This window comes from Alosa pseudoharengus, unplaced genomic scaffold (genome assembly GCF_046254945.1).
Source record: "Alosa pseudoharengus isolate Yale_2024_CS ecotype anadromous, Long Island Sound unplaced genomic scaffold, YU_APseudo_1.1 YU_APseudo_1.1_scf_2, whole genome shotgun sequence".
Lineage (NCBI taxonomy): Eukaryota > Metazoa > Chordata > Actinopteri > Clupeiformes > Clupeidae > Alosa > Alosa pseudoharengus.
Window position 1 is genome coordinate 14353783 of NW_027468663.1, and position 23397 is coordinate 14377179.

The following is a 23397-nucleotide window of genomic DNA, read 5'->3' on the forward strand; positions in this document are numbered from 1 at the left end:
TCAGAAATAATCGTTTTCAGTGATACAACCTCATTAAATAATATGAATTTTCCATATGGGGTCTTAAAAGCCGTATCCTTCTAGCCACAGCGTTTTTGTTTCAAACATAAGCCTAATCAAAGCGTGTTCAGATGACGTGATAGACCAGCCGCTGTTGCTCACCTGTCCATCATGGTAAAGCCTGATTTGATTGGTCCGCCCGATATAGGGCGAGCATACTTCCACCACAATGGAACAATGCCAGATCGAACTTCCCGACCTCAAATGTTGTGGGCGGGACTAAGTTCGGAATGGCACCCAGGCTACCAGCCTATAGCAACTCCAGCCATATACCTTTAGCCTCGTGAGACCATCCTGATCTCGCGAGCTTCAGTTTTCCAGATGCAGAGCAGGTTAATATACCTTAGTAGTTCAATGACTACAAAAGCTCTTTCCTGGCATGCATTTGAAAGTCTGGAGGTAACTTCTGATGGTTTTTTTAGACTTGGTGACGCCAAGATAAAATGTTATCTGTATCTGATCCTATAGGGCATTGTTTGCCTCAAATGCATCTAAGAACCAAAAACATAACATATAGCGGTTTATTATAGGCCTATTTCAAAACTGCTGTTGTGGATGTCTGTGTAGGCCTATAGAGCCTATAGGCTATTGTGTGTAAATAAGAGAATGAGACAAAGTGTCAGAGATATTAGTTTGGTTGACAAATACAGATATTATATTCATATTGAAAACTCCATAGGAAAAGATACAAAAACATTAAAAGTTAATTTTGTTTTAACATTGGCTATTTTCACATTACTGAGAATGTCTTATGAAATAACCTGAAATCATCTTATCATGAAATTATGAACCTATGTGAAGAAAAACCTACACTGAAGACCTGCCTTGACTGATCTGAAAATGTTCTACAGATTTGTGCTTTGCTGTGGTCTACTTTTGTTGTAGGCCTAAATAAATTTCACCGTGGACCAGCCGTGGACATCAATGGGCATGGCTAGCACTACGTGACCGGTTCATAGACAGTAAAAGAAAGGGGAACCAAAGATTGTTTGGGGGAAATGGTTCCTGTGCTGTAGCCATTTTTGTTTACGTGACCTTGATTCCTAACAATTCCTGACGTCACACTAGCCATCCCCATGGATTGGGCTACTTCATACTTTTATTTTGATATTTTACGATACTCACCCGGAAATGTTTCAGTGGTTCCTTAAAATGTGTGTTTACATTCTACAGCCGCTGACATCGGTGTACAATCTCAGTTGATAACAATGTCCTCTCCAATGTCTAACTTAGTTGATGTCCACGGTCAGATAGCCTCTATACTGGAGGTCTTGGCCAACGCAGCAGTGTCAGAAATTTGTAAAGTAGTGGATGATGGCTACGCAGTTTTGCGCCTTGAAATTTCGAAGAGTCAAAACGAGATCGACTCTCTGAAGAAAAAACTGCACATGACGAAACTTCGTTGTCGGCGCGTATGCTCGGAGAGGCATGGAGCACAGGGATATGGTTTAGGAAGGTTGTCTTCACCTGCTGGTGTCCATATGCGGGGCAAAACATTCCACTCCATTCAAAGCTTCCGTGAGTCGCCCAGATGTTGTGTTTAAGTCTTGTGGCGATGAGATTTTATCGGGCGACCCCCATAGTATGTGGTCTTATGGACAGCTGCACTATCTGACCGTTCTAGAGATTTCAGATATTATAGCAGAGGTCTGTAAATAGTATCCTTAGTAGCCTATCCCACATTTCATGGGTTTAGTCTGTAGGCCTACTAGGCCTAGTAGTTTGGAGGGTATCTTGATACAAGAATGCTACTATTTGAAGCAAGGTTACTGGCTTATCCAGATAACTTCAGGAGTCACTGATCCCTAAATTATCTTGATCATGTTCTTTCGACATCAGTGCCTAGCCTACTCCTAAGCCAGGAGCCTAACCCTCAATACGTTGTAGGCCTGTGCCTCTCATGGGTTAGTTTGTTTCATGCATCTTGAAAGGCTGTATGCTTTCCTTAATAGGGCAGGGCAAATTTAGTTCTAAATGCAATGTTGATATTAAAACTTCATGGGAGTGGTGTTTTTTTCTATTTACAGAGAATAGCAATTCAATACCAGAAGTGGAACATGGTTCTGTGTCACAAAATCAGGATACCAGTCAGAAGCGGCCCTTGCACAGAAATCAAAATACTCATGGCCAGCAGCAAGTGAGATATATATACAGATAACCTTTTAAAAGTGACAAAATGTAATAGTTATTGTATGACTCATGGCAACTTCCTATGTTTTAGTTAACAGGTGCAAGCAAAGAACTGGCAACAGTCAAGACTGAAGATAACACTGCAGATTATACCACATCTTGTCTATCAAGAGGTAGGCAATGCCAAGTTGGGAAATTACATCTTGTTGCTCAATACTTCATTACACATGTCCACATATCATTGGGTTGTGTTCTTTCATTCATGCCGTTCATGGTGTTTAATTTTTTAAGAACAGAAATTATAAAAGAAAGTGAGCTATATAAACAACCTCAAATTAAATTATATGTTTCAATCACATAAACAAAGATTTTGCTTGGAAATTTAATTAACCCGGATATACATTTGCTAGGAGGTCTATTTTTAAGAAAATTTTTACCTTGGCTTTGTTGAATAAGGAGAGTTTGGTCTATGGCCGCACAGCTACTGTGTACCCAAAACATTGTTGTTTCCTCCTTCATATGGAAATCTCTGACTTTGAAATGGCTACTAAAAACAGGCCAATTTAAAGAAGACGGAGAGTGTGACGTAAACCATCTCTCTGATCACTGGCCCCTTCCACACATTACGTTACCACTTTGAGTTAGAGATTCAGGTAGAAGCAAAGAACTGTCTCTGGTAGAAGTTGTTGGAGCCTGTAATGCACGGTGATTGGCTGCCAGCCAATCAATGTAAAGGTCATTTAATTATTCATTTGAGAACCAGATAAGCATGAAGGGGTGCTAGATATCTGCTAAAATGGGCCATTTTATTCCCCAACCTAGTTATAGAGTTATAAATGGTCTTGTGAAAAGAAATAGCAGCTGACCATGTTTCTTGACAGACCAAAGCTGCTTATCTTTTATGTTAACATCAGAGAACAGAATACTTTGTTTCTCCATTCTGTCACCTTTAATATTGTACATTGTGTAATCTATTATTAAACACTCATAGTAATCAAATAATCAAACACTTTTTATCAATAACTGAAAATGATATAGCATATGCATCATTCCCATTGTAGTCTAGGCTACAGCATGAGTGGCAGACGTAAGGCGAACTAGAACCCATTGATGACAAATGCCAACAGCTTCTCATAATATATATCAAATCATTACTGCACTTCTCTATCCTCATAAAGCTTAACACTGACATCTTGTTGTGTGTAACTTCTTGCTGGTGTTTTAGAAAATGTTGTGACAGATGACTACAATGAAGGCTGTGTCAATTCCTCCGAAGAAGTCAGGACGGAAGAGACAAGGCCCCTTCAGAAATCAGACTCCGACAAGACCAGTCACCCTCATCCTCAAGCCCACACTTTGAAGCACAACAGAGAGGCAGAGAGGCAAACAGAAGATGATTCCCAGTTCAGGACTTGGCAAGAAGCTGGTCAGTTACTAGAAGATCCTTTAGCATGGGCCCAGGAACAGAGAAAGTCAGGTGCTAACACTAACATACCAAATGCAGATGTGGATCATGGGACTTTCTCCAGAAATAAGGGCACTTCTGAGAGTGCCACTAACTGTCTGCTCTCAGCTGGTTCCATAGACTGGGAGCCAGATCTGGTGCTTGTTGATTCAGTGCCCATTAAAGTGGAGACAGACATGACCTCAGACTGGAACATATCTGAGCATGGGAATATGATCAGTAACAGTACAAGTGGCTCCAATATAACATGCCCTCCCTTAAATCACAGAGGTGAAATGCCCACCACATCACCTTGCCACCTGACTCAAGCTCACCAGGCAAACCAGGCTGAGAGGTCCCAGCAGCTTGGCCGGGCTTCATTAGGGAACACTGGCAATGCCCCTTTTCGTTGCATATCGTGTGGGAAAGTCTTTTTCCAGATGGCGCACCTCAAGCGACACGAGCGCGTGCACACAGGTGAAAAGCCGTTTGGCTGCGTCCGCTGTGGAAAACGCTTCTCACACCGCCACCAGCTTACAAACCATGTGCGTGTGCACACGGGTGAGAAGCCCTTTCGCTGCATCCACTGCGGCCGCCACTTCACACAGTCCAGCCACATGAAGAGACATCTGAGCATCCATACGGGCCAGACACGATCCCACAGCTGCGCTGGCTGTGGGAGATGGTACACTACACAGGGCAGCCTCATCAGGCACCAAAGGTCAGGCTGTAGTTTTGGGAACTAGCAGTGTTCTCAACCACCAGTTTGTTCATTTCCGCTGTGCCTCTAGCCCAGCTCTAGTCTCTAGCCATAGGCTTGCATTCAAGAGACTGTCCATGATTCTGTTGAAAGATTGTTGATATTTGAGCTTTCAGAACTGTGTATGAATACCGGAGTCATTTTTTTGTTTAAAAGGATAAAGTTCCTGTGCACAGTCATTTTTTTGTTTTTTTTTAATGCACAAACAGCGCCATCGCCAAGCAGGCTGTGTGGAGCAATTTGCTGAATTGTACAATATGTTTATCCAGTTGGGCTTATAGACTTACAACCCCCCTTCCAAAATTGTGATGATGTGTAAAATGTAAACATTAACAGAATGCTATGATTTTCAAGATATGCAGCCTAAATCATATGTTTAATAGAAAATAGTGCAAAGATAACATCAATTGTATTGTTTTTAAAAAAAAATATATATATGGTCATTCTCAAATGGAGAATGCCAGCTATATGTTTTAAAAAAGTTGGGACAGGGGCATGTTTACCACTGTGTTGCGTCACCTAGTCTTTTAACAACATTTTCTAAACATTGGTAACTGAGGAGACTAGTTATTGGAGTTTTAAGCAAGAGATGTTATATATTTCAGCTGCTCAACAGTCTGAGGTCTTCATAATAGTGTTTTCCATCCCAATATACATCAAGTGTGACAGGTCTGGGCCGCAAACAGGCCATTTTAGTACCTGGACTTTACTATGGAGCGATAACTCTTGTAATATGTGTAGAATACAGTTTGGCATTATTTTCCTGAAATATTCAAGGCCTTTCCTGAAAAAGACATTGCCTGCATGATTGCATATGTTGGCCAAAACCTGTATAACATTCAGCATTAATTGTGGCTCTCCAAATGTGCAAGCTGCTCATATGGGCAGGCACTAAAGCACCTCCATACCATCTTAGATGGCTTTTGAACTGTACACTAATAACAAGTTAGATGGTCCCTCTTCAGCCCAGAGCCCAGTATTTCTAAAATGAATTACACATTTTGATTGGGCTTACCACAGGACAGTGTCCTACTTCGCCTCAGTTCATTTTAATAGGTCTGATAAGATTGTGGAACTTCTGGATCATGTCTAAATGTGGTTTCCTCTTTGGATGGTAGAGTTTTTCAGAGTTTGTGGATGGAACATCAAACTGTGTTTGTAGATTGATAATCAGAAGTTTTCCTGAGCCCATGCAATGATTTGAATTACAGAGACAGCTGTGTTTTTAATGTAGTGTCATCTGATATATCAGTGATGAATACCACCACATATTTACTTCTGATATGCTCAACCAATCTGAGATGCTCTTTTTCTACCCAATGATGATGCCAGTTAACCTAGTTGTGAAATGTTCCTCCTTGTTTTCTCTAGCATTGCACAACTTTTCCAGCCTTTTGTTGCCCCATCCCATTTTTTTAATAATATGTATTGCAGGCATCAAATTCAAAATGAGCATATATTTTTCATAGAATTGTGAAATTGGTCTATTACAACATTTAATATGTCGTCTAAAGTCTAAATATGGGTGCAAATGATTTGCAAGTTATCATATTCTGTTTTTATTTACATTTTACACAGTGTCCCAACGTTTTTGGAAATGGGGTTGTAAAATGTATGAGGTTACCAAGTTGGAGGTTTTTTCTATAAAGTGGCTGCAAGAATATACAACTTGTGTAGATTTACTTGAAGTGTTTTTGCTGATGAGATTTTTAAAATGTTGAGACCTTTTGTTGAGATCTATGGGAGACCTTTTCCCTCATGGTATTAAGCCTTTTTTCAGTGTATACATTTGTAAGGGGGTGGGGTGTTGTAGCCTAGTTAAGAAAGAAATTTGATGTAAATAATAGTAGTGTTCTCTCTTTCCATTTCTCTATAAATGTCACAAGTTGAGAAAGATCAATAAAATGTTGCTATTGTTGAATGTTTTGGATATGGTCTCTGGAACTCGAGACTCTTGCCTATGAATATCTAAAATGTGCACATATGTAATTTGCTGAGGAAAGATTAAAGAAAAAACAAACTTTAAACTAAAATGTTTGTGGCTAAACTTCCAAGGCTGACTGAAATCTTGACTTCCAGAGTCATGTAGTGAAAATGATTAAAGACAAGGCAATCCAGGCAGCAGTGAAGATCAGCCTTCCAAGGCTGACTGAAATCTTGACTTCCAGAGTCATGTAGTGAAAATGATTAAAGACAAGGCAATCCAGGCAGCAGTGAAGATTAATTACGATCAGGGATGGAAACCACGGCTGGCTACATGTTACCACCAGTAAAGTTCCAGCAGCAACTCCAAAGTTCTCTGGGCGAAGCCTTGTTTTATAGCAGTTCATCACACATAATTACGTTGTTTCTACAAATCCATCATACATTGTGGATTACAAACCCATGACCGTCATTTCCAGCAGAGACAATACACAACTCAAAGGTTAAACAAAATGCCCCTGCTATTGGAGGCTGTTTATTATATGTAAGCACTATTCTCTGCAGAGGCATAGGTAATGCATATTAAATAGTCACTTGTCTGCCTTAGGGAATGTTCTCACTGTCCTATCAATGGATGTCACGGTCACCTGATCTTCATTAGAGAGCCGTTCATGGAGAGATTTAAGTTGTATGTACATAATGTAGACCTGTGTTGCATTAGTGAGAAACTCAAATACAGAACACCAGGGGCCCTAATTTAAAATGACGGGCAAGGTGCAAAGTCAGTCTATGAGCAATGTTCTCTTGCATGAACTAAGGGCATTGTGGCGTGGGACAGCTTTTAGCTGACCCTGTTTGTGTTTAGCATCTTTCTCGTATTAAATTTGCAAATAGATTTTGCATAGTTATTACAAGCTTCAATTAGACTTTAGATTTTGCCCAGCATCTAGTTCTAACAATTGTATGTAATGTGAACCTGAACTAAAACGTAATACAAAAATGTAATATTAAACACATGCAGTCTATTTTTTCTCCCACTATCACATCACTGATATGAGAAGGATATTGCACTGATAGTATTCTAAAGGAGAATCTGTTGTTGTAAAGCCTAGCAGTAACACAACCCCTTGTTACTTTTATAATAGGCTACTATAAAGACAAATAGAAGTACAGGTTTTGTACAGTGCACATACATTCGCCAGCCACTACTCTTGAGATGATGCTGAGCGAATTGGCACAAAAAGTAATGCGATCGTCTTTTAGGAGGTGTACGGTAAAAAAGCTAACAAAAAAAACAAGCCCTTTGCGTCACTACTATTGACGCCGCCTTCCATCACTGGCTGTAATGAAAAAGAGGGCCTAACCTTTACCATTTTAAACATTGTTTTCATCCTTTATTGTTTATTTAATTTCACATAAGGAATTTGATCTGACCGTGGGCAGAGACAACAATGTCTCACTCCATGGATTTTCAGGGGCAAATAGCCTCTATTATGGAGGTCCTGGCCAATGCAGCCGTGGCAGAAATATGTAAAGTTGTTGACGATGGCTATGCCGTCGTTCAGCTGGAGATGTCTCAGAACCACAAAGAGAACGAATTTCTGAAGAGAAAGATAAAATTAATGGAGCTTCAGATTGCTAAACTTCGTGCAGAACGAAGATGTCAAGACGGGACTTTTCTAAATCGTTTCCATGGTGTGCAATTGCTGAACAGACAAAACAGAGAGAGGGCTAATTCAGGTAGGCTATCGCGACACATAATCTGATCTTGCATGCTTGATAGTTGTTTTAACATTAGGCATACACATGTTCTGAATTTAGGGCCTGCGTTTTTGGTTTGAGGTTTATGTGGTTGTCACTGGCAGTGGAATGATGTTATCACTCCAACATTAGGTACTAGGCCTAAAGTCACATTTATTTTGGTCGGGAGCCTATCGCGGAATCAACGAAATTGTTGAGAGATGTGTAGGCTAGGCCATGCAATTTAGATATAGATATATACTTGGTTAGATCACTGAGATAGAGATGATATATCTATTACTAAGTGACGTGCGTGTAGGTCTAAAAAATGTGAGGATCGAGAAGAGTGATAGAATCTAGATAAATCTGTTAGCCTACGATCTTTTATGAAACTGTTCTATTCCTATGGCCATTGAGGCTGGGATAACAAGATGCAGGCCCTAGTGGTAGAGGTGCTAACTGTAGGTGAGGTAGGCTATGGTTTAAAGACCTTAATGTGTCTTTACATACATGTCTCCAGTTCATGCATTAAAATAAACAGAAAGTGAGGTAGATTGAGGGTAACATTTTGTTTTACTTTTAATTATTCCCGGACTGCACTGATTTCCTTGACCATGTGTATACGTAGACTATAATTGCTTATTAGCCTATGTTGTACCTGTTGTTGCTGCTTCTTTTGGGATCTGACTCTTTACAGAAGAGATTTTCTAACAGTTATAACAATTTTTAATCACTAATTACTTTGATCAGCAGCAGGATTGACTGTGAAGAGTCGCTTCAGGAATTGGGATGTCCGCACTCATACGCCACCTACAGAAGCGCCGGTAGAAAAGTCTCCACATGTAATTGCCAGCAGTAAAGTTGGGGTAAGTCAGAGGTTCCCCCATGAGCTGCTTCTGATACAGTTTCAATATGTGAATTTGGTTGTGTTCAACAGTGTGTTCACTGAAATGAGGTGCACAAAAACATTTCAATGTGTTGATAAAGATCTTTTTTGCCTCGTAGTCAGACGACATGGAGGAGGGAGAGCCAGATTTGCTGATTATCAAGGAGGAGAAGCCAGAGGAACCAAAGCCCCTTGATCAAGAGGCTGAGGGTAAGGAGTTTTAGGCATACCATCTCAACACCTGAATCAATATCTAAAGCTATTATGTTGCCTTTTGCCCACTGTAATCACATTTGTATATTCAAAGCAGAGTTGTATGGAAAAATGTACACAGTTCTCCAAAGCCCACACTGGGAGCCTGTTTTCTCTCTTTGCAGAATCTGGTCGTTGTCTTGAAAGTGCCTATGATGTTGATGATGATGCACCTTTCCTGCCTTCTGCAGTCCCCGTGGAGCCCAGGACCAGGCATGCAGACGTGGAGGTCAGTGGATCAGACTCCGTCCACAAGTCAGAGGCAGAGTCTGAAGGGCTAAAGCACAGTCTGCCGCACACTGGATCTGAGCTCAGTACTAAAAGACTGTATCATACAAACACGGCTCAACTAGTCCATAAAGGCCAAAGTCCTTCGACACTACCCGTAAATAAAGAGTGGACAGATTTGGGAGTCATTCCATCATCTCTTTGTCAAGCCACTGAAACAGGCTCCATGAATCTGGAGGAAAGACCAGGCGGAGTAGGTGATGGTAATAGCATAAGCAGACCTTGTTCTTCAGCATCAGAATTGCAGCCTGATGTGATTGTGGTTGAGCCTGAAACGCCAGGGCATTCTGTGCAAAGCAGCATCAGTTGGAGGCAGAAGTTGTTGTCCAGTCATGGGGAAATAAGAGAAATCAGGCAGGGGAGTAACAGTAAAGCTCAAGGTGTTACCAATACTAGCTTACAGCAGTGTCATGAATCACATCGAGAGAATGTTATGCAGCCACAGTATATTCCTATAAGCTCTTCCTCGGATCACAGTTCTAGGCCTTGTCCCATGATTGCCACAACAGTAGGTAATCATGTACATGTGGAGGGGACCCAGACCCACGAAATTTATCACACTCAAGTTGTCGAAGCTCTGGCCAGAAATGTGCCACTCAGCGATATTAGAAGCAAAAAGCCCATTTCCTTTACTCTGCCACGTCCATTTGGGTGCTCAGTTTGCCAGAAGAAGTTTGTCACAGAACAGGACTTGAAGAAACACCAAGCTATTCATAGGAGGGCAAAAGCCTTCCCTTGCTCACTGTGCGGAAAGAGTTTTGTAAGCGCAAGTCAGCTACACATGCACAGGAATGTCCATACAGGGGATAAACCATACAGTTGTCATCTGTGCTGGCGAAGGTTCTCTCATCCCAGCAACCTTAAGAGACACCAAAAGCAAGTGCATTAGCACTATAGAACATTTATAACAATGTGGGTTTTTATTATCCTTTAATACAGTATTTATGTGTTCATTTCTATTGGAATTTTTTAATTAAAGAAAAATTTAAGTCATTGCTGTAAAAAATGTTTTTAGATTTTATAACAATAAAGCATATCACTTGCTTCCAATAACGTTTTATCTGTTGCATTTCTATGTTACAAGCGATACTTTTAATCCTTTAGATTTTCCCAGTCATATTCATTATTAGTATTATTAGACTCGTTCATAGTTACAATGAAACTCTCATAGAAACACCACTGTCTTCACTGGGACTGAATTTCTAATGATAAAATACATAACACTTGGTTGATCAGTCTGGTGTGCTATGTTTTGGGGATGCGAAAGTAAAGCCATTTTAATAGCTTGTGGACAATTTGTGATATATGAACCATAATCAGACCCAGACCCACAATAAATAGATTTGAATAGGGCACTACAACAAATGAGCATTCCATGCAAAATTGTAGAAAGAGGTATATATGATAAATGCTCAAGTTGTAATACATGTCATCACCTTGATGGTGGTTTTGGTGAATAATGATACCTTTGTTTTCGTTTTTCGATTCACAACATCACTTTTCTTTTTCCAGGATAAAGTCCTGGATGATAGGAAGACCATAACCAAACCAGTTAAACAGGAGAATACAGAAGAGACAATAGACATCAGTGAAGGTTCTGATAAACCAGGAATCAGTGCAGAAGGTGAGTTTGTGGAAAACTAGCTGAGACATTTAAGAATACTCTTGACGGATAACAGTGAAATAATATATTGATATATGTAGTATGTAGTATGTATGGTTTCAAAATTATGAAATCTATTTCCACAGAAGTCTTCCATGTTGTTGAGGTCAACATACCAGACAAAGCTGTCAAACCAGAGAGCAGGAAAGATGGCATGAGGCAAAAACCGCAACTCGCAGGCTCTAGAAATTTCTCCAAGTCACAGCGCAATCACTCTGAGTGGCCATCTTGTTCCACTAGGCCTAGTCTAGACCATTCATCATTCCACGTCAGCAGCAGGCTTGGGCATGTCCATGGAACCATGGGTGAGCTGAGCCCAGGACGCCAGGATGAAAAGCCAGATGTCATAATAATTGACCCGTCTACAGTTAATGAGGAGCAGAATACACAGTCCCAGTGGCACAGTGACATACAGATGCAAAGAGCCAATAAACAACCTGAGTTCTGTAGACAAGAATACGCGGACAAAGATATGCAAGGGCTAAGAGACCAAAGCCAGTCACATTCTCAAAAGAAGGGGGGAAATGTCTTTGAGTCAGAGTCCTATTCAATGGACATGAACACACTTGGGTCTTATAATATGTGTGTTGGCCTTGATAATTCATCTGGTGAATCACAGGGGCAGCAACTTCCATGGGTGCTATCAGACTCAGAAGACAATGCCACCTCTGCTACAGTCCCCTCTCAAAGGAGGAGCAGATCTTTCTGCTGCACGCTGTGTGGCAAACGCTATATGACTGTCAAACAACTCAAAGTACACCAGAAGATCCATGCTGGAGAGAAGCCCTACTGTTGTATACAGTGTGGCAAGCGATTCATCCAGCTATACAGCCTTAAACGGCACCACAGGGTGCACACAGGGGAGAAGCCTTTCCGCTGTGGCCAGTGTGGAAAGCAGTTTGCTCACTCCAGCAACCTCAAAGTTCACCAGACCGTCCACACAGGTGAAAAGAACTTCCATTGTGCTCAGTGTGGGAAAAACTTCTCCTTCTTGAGTAATCTCATCCGACATCAGGCAATTCATGTAGCAAAATAACCCTTTTTATTATATAGATATAACTGTAAATTATGTAACCATCACATATACCAATAAATAATTTAAAAAATAATAATGTTGTAACAACATGCATTTTTTTGTGTGTGACTGCAAAGAATAAAGGTTGTCTAAACTTGTAGCCTACTCTTGTTTCTAAAACGTCTTATGTGGAACGGTGCTGCTTTCAGAATAATTACGGTATTCCGGAAGAGAAAATAATAGTTTATGAAATGGGGATTTGGTGAACGCATAGCCTTACGCACTCTTTCAGATTGCACGCAATTTTACAATATGTCTAATTCTATAGATTTCCGCTCACAGATCTCCGCAGTAATGGAGGTTTTAGCAAATGCAGCAGTGGTGGAAATTTGTAAAGTTGTTAATGAAGGCTATGCTGTTTTTCGACTGGAGATGACCAGAAGCAGGAGAGAAAACGAATCATTGAAGAGAAAATTAAAATCAATAGAGCTTCTCTTATCTCAAGATATAGACAACGGGACAGAAGGAACAACCGCCACTATTAATCAAGAGCAGACCAAAGAACAAACTCATTTAGCAGGTAAGGTTGCTCTTCTAATATAGGCTAGTTCAGTGCACGAGTCCCGACGTTTTCCTCAGACTAGCCAACCTTACGAAAAAGAAATATTCTAGGCCTACATTTCTAGTATAACTATAATTATCATAGCTATACTACACATCGTGGTTACTGTAATACTATAGTAATACCTACTGTAATAACTCTGTGATGTCCTTGTCCTCTAGTGTCCCTACTTCTATTAGCTAGCCTACCACAATTGTGTTTTTCAGATTCCTTTTTCGTAAGGGTTGAGCTGCGTGTATCCACATCACAGTTGGAATTATGCATATTTTAGATATTAGATACAGGTTAATTTGCCTTAGTGTAGCCTACGTAGCCTATGACAAGATAACCAATAACAGCTAAATAAATCCACGGGTATCTTTCATGAGGTCGTGTTCCACTATCTTTGTCCATGTCTTTACAGTTGGAACTAGTGAGACACCTTCTGGAGGAAAGGGAATCACTGCCTTCCATGATGATTTGGGCTCTGCACAGTCTTGCATGGTTAGTGAAAATTTGTTTCACACTTAGTTCTACACAAGCTATTTATGACCATTTCAAGGGTCCCATGAAACTTTTGATACAAGCATAGGTCCAAATGCTTGAGACTGAAACGCTTCATTAAAGAACTCCCAGTTTTCTGCAATTGCATTGCTCGGCTATTTTTCTAGGCCATTATGCTGGTTCAATTTTTTGTCTTTTAAGATGAAACTGGCTCAAACGAAGCTAGCTGGCATATTTGCAAGATTTATTAGCATTTAAATGTTGTGAACTGTGCTGTTGGTGTTTGTAAGGTTTTTGCATCTTTTACATCTTTTATTAGCCTATTTAGAGCAAAACTTAGGCTTCTGTAACAGGATCACTTAGCATAAACTAATGTGCCATTGGACTGATGGTTGTATGCCTATGCAGATATTCCATTTACATTAACATGTCTGGTGTATTTTCGTTTTTTCTTAAGCCTGCAGTCAGTTCACCAACACACTCACATGTTCCAGTAATAAAAGAAGAGATGGTTGAACAAAATATAAGAAGTCAAACGCAAGAAGATGAACATTATAGAAATGACTGTAAGTTACAAATACTAATAATGATAAAAAGAAATTGCCTAACATTTCCCTACAATGGATGGACCTGGTGTCTCACCCTGCACCACTTTTACTACAAACTTTCCTGATATTGCTTTGTTTTTAATAATATGTAGGTAATGATTGATCCAGTCAATAAAAATGTTTCTCACAACTTTTCCCAGAGCGTAGTCCTAATTCTGATCCAAGATCACACAAGTGCTCATGACAACTCACCCACTAAAAGGAGGATTTCCTGTGTCTTTGCTTTTCTTCACACAGATACGTCAAAGGCCAGCAAAGGTGAAAGACCTTCAGCTTCCCAAATAATATCTGATTACCCTCATGATCTCATGGCCACAGGTAGACATCAAAGTGCTGACATGGAGGCCCCTGTTTTGGCTGCTAATGAGAGGACCCTGTGTCAAAATGACAGTCAATATAGTCCAGAGATTGAAGTGCCTCCTATTTCCAGCCAAAGTAGAATCATGTCATCTGCAGAGGAGAATAGTTCCCAGTCTCCTCACCCAGACCTTGAGCTGATATCCAGTACAGGCCAGACAAGTTCTTATAACAGCACATCATCTCTGAATTTCGTTGGATGGAGGCCTGAAGTACCCACTGACTCAAGTTCGTTGAAAATGGAGGCAGATGACTGTGCATGGAAGGAGGGAAGCTCTTTTGAGTCACACACTAAAGGGTATAAAGCTGGCATGATGGGAGTAGGAGACAACAGCGACCTGAATCCCCTCAATTTCAAGACTGGAGTAGATACTCAAATTAGGCATGACTGTGTAGGGCTAGATTTCAGTGCATTACCTGATGTCAATGAAATGTTCAATGCAAGGGCAACCAAGATCCACCCAACAATGATGAGAAGAGAACTGCAGTCATTGCCAGGCTACGAGGAGAGTTTTGTTGACTTTGGTACGGCCTCTCAGCTCAGGCTGGGAGATGGTTCCAGTTCTCCTGACCATGCTGGGCCCCCACAACCTGGTCAGGCAGGGAGATTGTTTGGCTGCAATTTCTGTGGTAAACAGTTTCCACATCTCCATCAGCTGAAGACACACAGAAGAGTTCACACGGGAGAAAAGCCTTACAGCTGCCCTCAGTGTGGCAAACGCTTCTCCCAGTCGAGCCACATTAAAAGACACATGACAGTTCATACCGGGGAGAGGCCATTTGGCTGTGCGTTGTGTGGAAAGAGGTTCTCACAGTCTTGCAGCCTAAAGGTTCATCAGAGGGTGCACACCAACGTCAGACCATTTAGTTGCACTCAGTGCGGGAAAAGTTTCTCAGTTCTTAGTAATCTTGTAAGACACCAGACTGTACACATAAGCATGAAGACTAATCCTGGGACATTAAATATCTGACATTGTTTAAGTAGTTGAATGGATGAACTTTAGGATGGTATTCAGTGTGTTGGAATGATGGGTGATTTTATTTTAAATGCATGTTAATGTTCGAGTGCTATACTGTAATTGTTGTGTTTTCAGCTCCTTGAGGAGATTAGTCATAACAAAGCGAAAGAAAAAGTAAATAACACTGCTAGATATTTGCTATCAAATAACATGTATTGGCAAGAACCTGGCAAGATGATACACATCATTGTAATTCAATATATTATTATTATGATTTCGGGATTAGGATTCAATATAAATTAGCTATGCTGTAAACAAGGCAATATGTTGTAATTTTCTAAATCTTTTTGTCAGCTTTGTTTGTTTGTTTGTATGTTACTTCCACTCTCAATTTACAGTGTTGTGTTGAAGTGGAAGGGTTAAATGGCTGCTGAAGACAACCACTATTTGAGGTCAGAAGTTTAAACAAGTAAACGTGTGACCGCGCATATCCCTTTTCACCGTTTTGGATGGGTGCTGGATCAGAGAAATGACTCCAAAAGTAGAAGAGAGTGATCCACACACCATATCGCTCCCTTGAAAGGTTTTTATTTTGCGTGCAACGTTTCAAGCCCCTGGCTCTTCCTCAGGCTACCTTCCTGTGCGGATCACTCTTACTTCAGGAGTTTAAACACAACACAGCATGAACCACGGTCTGCCTTAAAAATATTTGCATGTAAACTATTTCAAAACAATATTTTTACGTTACAGTATGGTGAACTCATGAACAAATATGTTAACCAGCTCCAATGAATCTTTGCATTTAACTGTTACATGGTTTTTCTTTACTTTGTTGACAATTCTGCATTGTGCATGTGGTGTCTTCTTGTGTAAAAACACTTTTGTTTTTACATTTTTGTATACTTTGTCCTGCACCTGGCCTAAATATAGATGGGATGCGCACATAACCACTCTGACTTCTTGTCTGGGTGCCCACCTAAGGGCGACTAGCCAGAATACTGAATCATCTCCTTGTATGACAATTGATCTGTGGCCTGATGAATATTTAAACTCTTTACAATTACATTGTAGCACTCTCCAGCTTTATTAAGCTCAGCATTTTTGTTGTTGTTGCAGGTCTTCTGATATATTTTACTTGCCAGGCATGGTTCACATCAGAATATGCTTCTCAATTGTTTTTTTATCAGTTAAAGTAGCTCTAAACCACATGTTCAAAGTTGTGTCATTATTTGAACTCCATATTTGTTAACTTCAAACTCAAATTAGCTTTTGTTGAAGGCATTAGACTTGAAGTTCATTTAGCTTTTATGAAGGTTTGAATGTTTCCATATGGACAGGAACAATGTAGTCATATGTGTGTTATCAGTGAAAATAAAATATGTTTATTCATTATTGTAATTCAAATAAAAAGTCAGTATTTTAATACATACATTTATAACCTAATGTCAGTTATTCCAAAGGACTCACTTTGTCTTATTATAGTAAGTTATAGTGTATTATATTTTATTCTTCTACATAGTGCTGTTAAACATTCAAACATTTCTACATAGTAAACACCACTCTGTATTTTCTGTCATATAGTTCTCTCTCTTTTAATTCTATTTTTTTGTGTTGAATCCTCTTTTCAGAAATACCTATGAATAGGCGCAGAAGTGCCCTTCATGATTCTATTGTGTTGTGTCTTTTCACCTGTTTTGACTGCATCTGATGCATCTAATGTGTGTGTGAGTGTGTGTGCTCCTGGCTTCCAGTTTTCCGCCTCCCGCTTACTCCATATCCAGCAGGAGGCACGTTCTGCCTCCTCCCCCATCTGAGGAGCAGCTTGTTTTTTCCTCCTTTCATCCAGGCCCAGAGTTTATAGTAGCCGCCAGGTTGATTTATAGTACTTTTTCACGGAGAATCTGCTTTCTGCTTGGACATTTTTGTATCGCCCATAGTTAATGAGATAATTTGCATATTTTAATAAATTAGCAGATATATCTCAAATATCATTTGACTGTAGTGTAACACCTGGATCAGGAATTGAACCCCGGTCTCTGGATTGCTAGGGCAGTTGGCTAACCACTACGCTAAAGATAGGACTCAGCTGCGGAGGTAACGTAAAAAGTTCAGATTTAATAAAGCATTCCAAAAAGCTCAGTAGATCCAGACAAAGGCTCAAAACAAAGAACAATCCAACTAAGGCAGAGCAGTAAGACAAGGGGCAGTAATCCAAAAAGGAAAAATCCAGCAGTCAAAAGGTCCAAGTAATCCAAAGGCACAAAAACAAAGTTCTTCAATACAAAGTCCAAAGCATAAATCAACAAAAGGGTAAAACCAGGGGCGATTCTAGACCTAGAGCTTTGCTGGGGCACAGGCCCCCAACTCCCAATACATTAAAAAAAAAACATTTAAATGTGCGCGCAATATGAAATAAATGGCTTTTACGTCTAGCCCCATCATGTCCTCATCTGTTTCTTGCCTGTCTCTCTCCTCCTCCTCCTGCCTGGTACTGTACTGCCCAGCATGTGCTCTTTCTCCCCTCTTTTCTCATTCTTTTCAACCTTCTTATCCTCCTCCTCCAGCACTCTCTCCCTCAATTGTTGTAGCAGCCACTGCAGCAACATCCAAACACATAGGCATAAGTAGTATGACTTTAATAGGCTTTCCTACACAAGAGAAGCTTATTTTTAGAGAGAGAGCACAAGCTGGTAAACTGTTGCTAAATTTAAGCTATGACGCTAAGCATTGAAAAACAGATGCTAATTATGTGGGCAACATTCTCTAACAGCGATCAACTTGTCATTTATTCTGTCAAACAAGTTGTGAATTTGTTGTAACATTAAAACAGGGGACAACTTACAGTGTGCTCAAAGTGATATGACGAGCTCCAGCGGTTTCCACTATACAGTATGTGTGTACAACGAAATACTCTGAAGAATCATGTGAACGATTTTCATTGGTTGTTGCGTTCAATCTTACCCAGCTACGGAGGTGCTATTTCCTGATTGGCTATTATGGCCCCTTTCTTGTTTTCCTTTTTTTATTGGCTGGTAAGTGACTAAAGCAGGCACGGAGATGTGCTCATGAATGCCGTTTCCAGCGAGAGCAGCGCTAGAATTTTACTGGGGCACTGGAGACTTTTACTAATGCATGTGCCCCAGTGAATAAGGTCTAGTGACGCCCCTGGGTAAAACGTAAAGCAAAAAATGACAGCGCAAAGTTCTCAGCAAAAACTCACCAAAGCGGTTTGACAAAGACTCAGTACCACAGTAACAGAAAACCAGGTTTAAATACACACACTAATTAATCACATGACGGACAAAGATGAACTTCAGGCAAACCCAAAATGGCACATAACGAAAGGGGGGGAAAACTGGAGCACATGGCACATCAAAAATCAGGACACATGAACACACAACCAAAAACACAAAAACAAGGTCATAGTGGCCACTAGAAGCCAGAAAAGTCCCAAAATCCTAACAGTACCCCCTACTCTAGGAACGTCTCCTGACGTTCCCTGGACGAACAAGATGTTGACGGTGGTACTGTCGAATTAAGTCCTTGTCAAAAATGTCCCGTGCCTTGACCCAAGATCGTTCCTCCGGGCCATAGCCCTCCCAATCCACCAGGAACTGAACTCCACCTCGCACCCGGCGGGAGTCCAGCAACCGGTAAATAGTGAAAACTTGTTCACCATTGAAGATTCGAGGAGGAGGGGGGACTTTTGGAGCAGGGGTATGAGGTGATGAGAGCACCCTTCCCTTCAGGGAACAGAGGCGGCTGGAAGCCAAACTGGCACTGGAACGGACTAAAGGGTGTTATGGGTGTACTCCGCCCACAGCAGCTGGGAGCACCACGTGGATGGGTTGTCCATTGCCAGGCTTTTCAGGGTGGCCTCGAGTTCCTGATTGGCTCTCTCCGCTTGCCCGTTGGATTGGGATTGATAGCCGGATGAGAGGCTGGCTGTCACCCCGAGGAGTTTGAAGAAAGCCGCCACACCCAAGAGGAAAACTGTGACAATGTCCTGAGGAAGCCCAAACACTCGGAACACATGATCGAACATTAGTTTGGCAGTCTCAAAGGCAGAAGGTAATTTACTTAATGGAATGAATCGACAGGCCTTGGAAAACCTGTCGACCACAACAAGAACAACAGTGTTACCTTCAGACTTGCAGACCGGCGATGAAGTCAGAAGACAGGTGTGACCAGGGGCGCTTAGGGATGGGAAGAGGGTGCAGTAATCCTTGGGGACGCTGACGAGGATTCTTGCTGTGGGTACACACTGAGCAGGCCATCACAAAAGCCCTGGTCTCTTTCTCTATCTCAGGCCACCAGAACTTTCTTCACAGAAACTCCAGCGTTCTCCGGACCCCTGGGTGTGCTGTGAGATGGGAATAATGTCCCCACTGGAGGACCTGGGACCGCACTCGTTGGGGAACAAACAGACGTACTGCTGGACCAGTTCCAGGGCCTGGCTCCTGTCGTTGTGCCTGTTTAACTGTGGACTCGATGCCCGACCGAACAGGAGCCACAATTCTGAACATTGCAGTCCCTCCAGGATTTCGCGAGGATTTTTTGAGATTGTTGCGATCTAAAATGCCTGATTTCGCGACAACTTTTCTAAAAAATTGCGATGGAAGTTGCGGTGTTTTTAGCCGTTTGTTGCGAAGAAATTGCGAGAAGTGAAAATTGCAAAAATAGTTGCGATCTTTTTTTTATTATTATTTTTTAATTGAGGGTAATTAAGGCTAGTAAGACCAAAATTACACTGATCATCTTGATGCTTATTAAAATGATAAGTAAAGGTAAATAGTAATGGTTACAGAAAATCAAAGTAGGCCTACTTTATTTGTGTAAATACTTTGACTGGGGTAATTCACAAAGCAGTATAACCTTTCGTAGAACTGTCCAAAAAAGAAAGCCCCCTAAAGAGATGGCATAATGCCATATGTTTCAATACATCCATATATGTTGTAATTCATATTAAGTTCATATATTTTTAATAATTCATATTCTGTGACTTGCATAATTACTAATAGCCAACTAAGTATCTAGTAATTTCATATTGATTTAAAATATTAGACTTCACTTTTCTTTAATGTTATTACATTGGTGTAAGTCTAATTGACTGCCTGCCACTTTAAGGACGTGAGAGTAGCGTCATACGACTTCGGTTACGACTGGAAATAACTTTTTGCATAGTGCATTACGATATGTAGATAGAATTCGGGATGTTTTCTTTGTCATTAGTTAAAATAAATGTTAAAAATAACTCGTATGAAATCATTCTTGGATAATAGAAGAGGTAAATGACTTACAATGTTATTCATTTCTATGATTTTGGTAGCACTGCACTACACAAACTGAGCCCACAAGCTAGCAAACATGACACGAGCTAAAAGGACATCTCCAGGTGTAAACGTTTGCCAATGGGTTGCATATTGTAGTCTACTCAAATGTCAGTAAACCAAGTAGGCCTTAATTAACTTACTTTCATAGCTTAGGCAGGTTAGCAACACTAGGTTGAGATGACAGATGCAAGTAAAGCAGATCATCTATTTCTATTTATTGTCATCAAAACTGAGGAGTGAACAAGTTATAGGGCAGTCTCTGGTGTCTGCAGAAGTGAGTGTGGCATCTGAGTCAATATTCTGCGCGAGGGGCTGTTGTGGTAGGTGACATTTCCCGGGGAAACCATGATGATTGGTCAAATTTGCGAAAAAGTTGCAGTGTTTGGACAAAATTGCGCGGTTGCCCAGAAATTACGAGAATTAGCTGAATTTGCGTTAATTGTTGCGATCGCAACATTGCGAATTCCTGGAGGGACTGACATTGGGATGACTGGCCTCAGTTCATCCTCTTGATTGTTGGCAGTGAACTGTCTTGACAGGGCATCAGGCTTGCCGTTCTTAGTGCCAGGTCGGTACAAGAGGGTGAAGTCAAAACGGCTGAAGAACATGGCCTAGCGAGCCTGACGGGGATTCAGACATTTCGCTTGCTGCAGGTACTCCAAATTTCTGTCATCAGTCCACACCAAAAATTGATGTTAAGCCCCCTCCAGCCAGTGCCTCCACTCTTCAAGAGCCATCTTCACAGCCAGAAGCTCACGATCCCCCACATCATAACTGGATTCTGTAGGACTTAGACGATGTGAGAAAAAGGCACAGGGATGCAATTTTCCAGAGGAGCGCTGAGAAAGAATAGCCCCAACCCCAACATCTGAAGCGTCAACTTCAACGATAAAAGGCTGTGATGGGTCAGGGAAAACCAGTATAGGTGCTGAAGAGAACCGCTGCTTAAGGTCCTTGAAAGCGTTCTCTGCCTGGGGATTCCAGCGAAATGAGCCTCCATTTTTCTTGGTAAGAGCAGAGAGGGGGGCTGCCACGGAGCTGAAACCTCTTATGAACTTCGCAAACCCTAAGAAGTGTTGGACCTCCTTAACAGACTTGGGAGAGGCCCATTCCCACACCACCTGGGCCTTCTTAGGATCCATTTGCACTTAAGGGCGTAGGTTTGGTCTGAGCTTTGGTGGGGACACTACCCAGCCCCCCCCCCCCCAGCCCCCAAAAAAAAATTTTGAAATAATGTATGATGCATGCCTGACTTTAACTTTGTATGATGCATTACCTACTGATGCATATGCAGTAAAACATTTAGTCAAAACACCATGTCAAATTTACCTGTATTTACCGGGGTTCCTCTGTCACTTTATAAATAAAATATTGATGTCATGAGCAGTGACATAGCATGACTCAAATATCGAAGACCAGTAGTATTCACTAGGTCTATAACTAGCCTATAACTAGCTAACACTAAAAAAACACCATGTCCTTAATAAAGTTCACCTGCTGCTGTGAGTGACCCTGCCACACCACCGCTGTCTGATAAAGGGAGCGGCTGGGTTGCTTTTTCTGTCATCTGACAAAGTAACAAATCTACGGAACCCTAGAGGGGTCATTGCAAGATATTTTTTGGTATATATCCAGAAAACGTGCGCTCATTTTACTAAATTGTGTGCACATTTTACTAAATCATGCGCACGTTTTACTTAATTGTGCACTCATTTTACTAAATTGTGCTCTCAATTTAGTATATCGTGCCAAAAGTGTGCCAAAAACTTAGTCAGCATCGACAGCATAGGCTACAGGGAGCTAAGCCAATCAAAAAACAGACCTGTCTCAAAGATGTATTTTGGGTGGCGGTACTGAAGTGGGAAATTATTTAACCTTTTGTGTACCGCATGAGGCGCTAATTTCCCCTGTTTCAACCTGAATATTGGTGGGGACATTTCAGTCATTATTTGATATTGGTGTGGACACGTCCTTCGCCCATGTTTGCACCTCACCCCCTCTCAGGATGTGTCCTAAGAAGGACACCTCTGGAACATGGAACTCACATTTAAAAGGCTTGACATACAGGTGGTTCCTCAGGAGTCTTTGAAGAACTTGGCACACATGCTGATGGGGTTCCTGCAGGGTCCTAGAAAAGATAAGAATATCATCGAGATAGACAAAAACAAAAATATTAATCATGTCTCGAAGAACATTAAGGCTTGGAAAACTGCTGGAGCATTGGTTAGACCAAAAGGCATCACCTGATATTCATAATGCCCCGAAGGCGTGTTGAAGGCAGTCTTCCATTCGTCACCCTGCCGTATGCGGACAAGGTGGTAGGCATTGCGTAAGTCCAACTTAGTAAAAACTGTAGCACCCTGCAGGAGGTCAAAAGTCGTGGACATTAAAGGGAGTGATGATATATACTAGGGGTGTAACGGTACACAGAACTCACGGTTCGGTTCATACCTCGGTTCGGACATCACGGTTCGGTACGAGTTCGGTACAATGGAGGGAAAAGCAAAACAAAAATGCAGAAAGCATTTTTTTTGTACATGTCTCAGGCTGTACCACCTAGTGTCATACAGTCTCTTCCCTGAGCTATCTGCAACAGCCTGAAGTGTGTAAGATGTAGGCTAAACAGTACAATAAGTGCCCAGACTCAATCTGTAACTTGTAAACAAAATAAGACAATCAGCTATAAAACTGAAAATAGGCCTACAGCATCTCTTATTTCTGAAAGTGCAAATTACATAGAAAATGATTTTTAAAAATCCACTTAAGCAAGACCTTCAACATCTGTGTTTAGTTGTATATGGAAGGGTCTACAATTTGCCTCAATATTTTTCATTGTGTGTAAAGTAATAATCTAGCCTACTAACTGTGAAAATA

The 23397-nt window shown here is 41.1% G+C and overlaps 2 protein-coding genes across 2 annotated transcripts; both read left to right on the forward strand.

The window, feature by feature from the left end:
- The first annotated feature begins 1222 nt into the window (after nt 1-1222).
- LOC143133903 (uncharacterized) lies at nt 1223-6315 on the forward strand. The gene is made up of 4 exons (XM_076293852.1): nt 1223-1578; nt 2088-2197; nt 2282-2363; nt 3416-6315. Exons 1-4 carry the CDS (start codon nt 1269-1271, stop codon nt 4378-4380), a joined length of 1467 nt encoding a protein of 488 aa, XP_076149967.1. The 5' UTR covers nt 1223-1268; the 3' UTR covers nt 4381-6315.
- A 1333-nt stretch (nt 6316-7648) lies between these two features.
- On the forward strand, nt 7649-16617 carry LOC143133386 (uncharacterized). The gene is made up of 11 exons (XM_076293152.1): nt 7649-8057; nt 8808-8923; nt 9063-9153; nt 9321-9424; nt 10996-11107; nt 11233-12173; nt 12371-12380; nt 12454-12741; nt 13187-13266; nt 13724-13832; nt 14112-16617. Exons 1-11 carry the CDS (start codon nt 7769-7771, stop codon nt 15200-15202), a joined length of 3231 nt encoding a protein of 1076 aa, XP_076149267.1. The 5' UTR covers nt 7649-7768; the 3' UTR covers nt 15203-16617.
- The last annotated feature ends 6780 nt before the right edge of the window (nt 16618-23397 follow it).

Coding starts and splice junctions, on each gene's coding strand:
- LOC143133903 (XM_076293852.1), top strand. CDS start 1,269: ATGTCCTCTCCAATGTCTAACTTAGTTGATGTCCACGGTCAGATAGCC. Junction 1,579..2,087: donor CCACTCCATTCAAAGCTTCC/GTGAGTCGCCCA, acceptor TTCTATTTACAG/AGAATAGCAATTCAATACCA. Junction 2,198..2,281: donor ATACTCATGGCCAGCAGCAA/GTGAGATATATA, acceptor CCTATGTTTTAG/TTAACAGGTGCAAGCAAAGA.
- LOC143133386 (XM_076293152.1), top strand. CDS start 7,769: ATGTCTCACTCCATGGATTTTCAGGGGCAAATAGCCTCTATTATGGAG. Junction 9,154..9,320: donor CCTTGATCAAGAGGCTGAGG/GTAAGGAGTTTT, acceptor CTCTCTTTGCAG/AATCTGGTCGTTGTCTTGAA. Junction 9,425..10,995: donor CCAGGCATGCAGACGTGGAG/GTCAGTGGATCA, acceptor TTCTTTTTCCAG/GATAAAGTCCTGGATGATAG.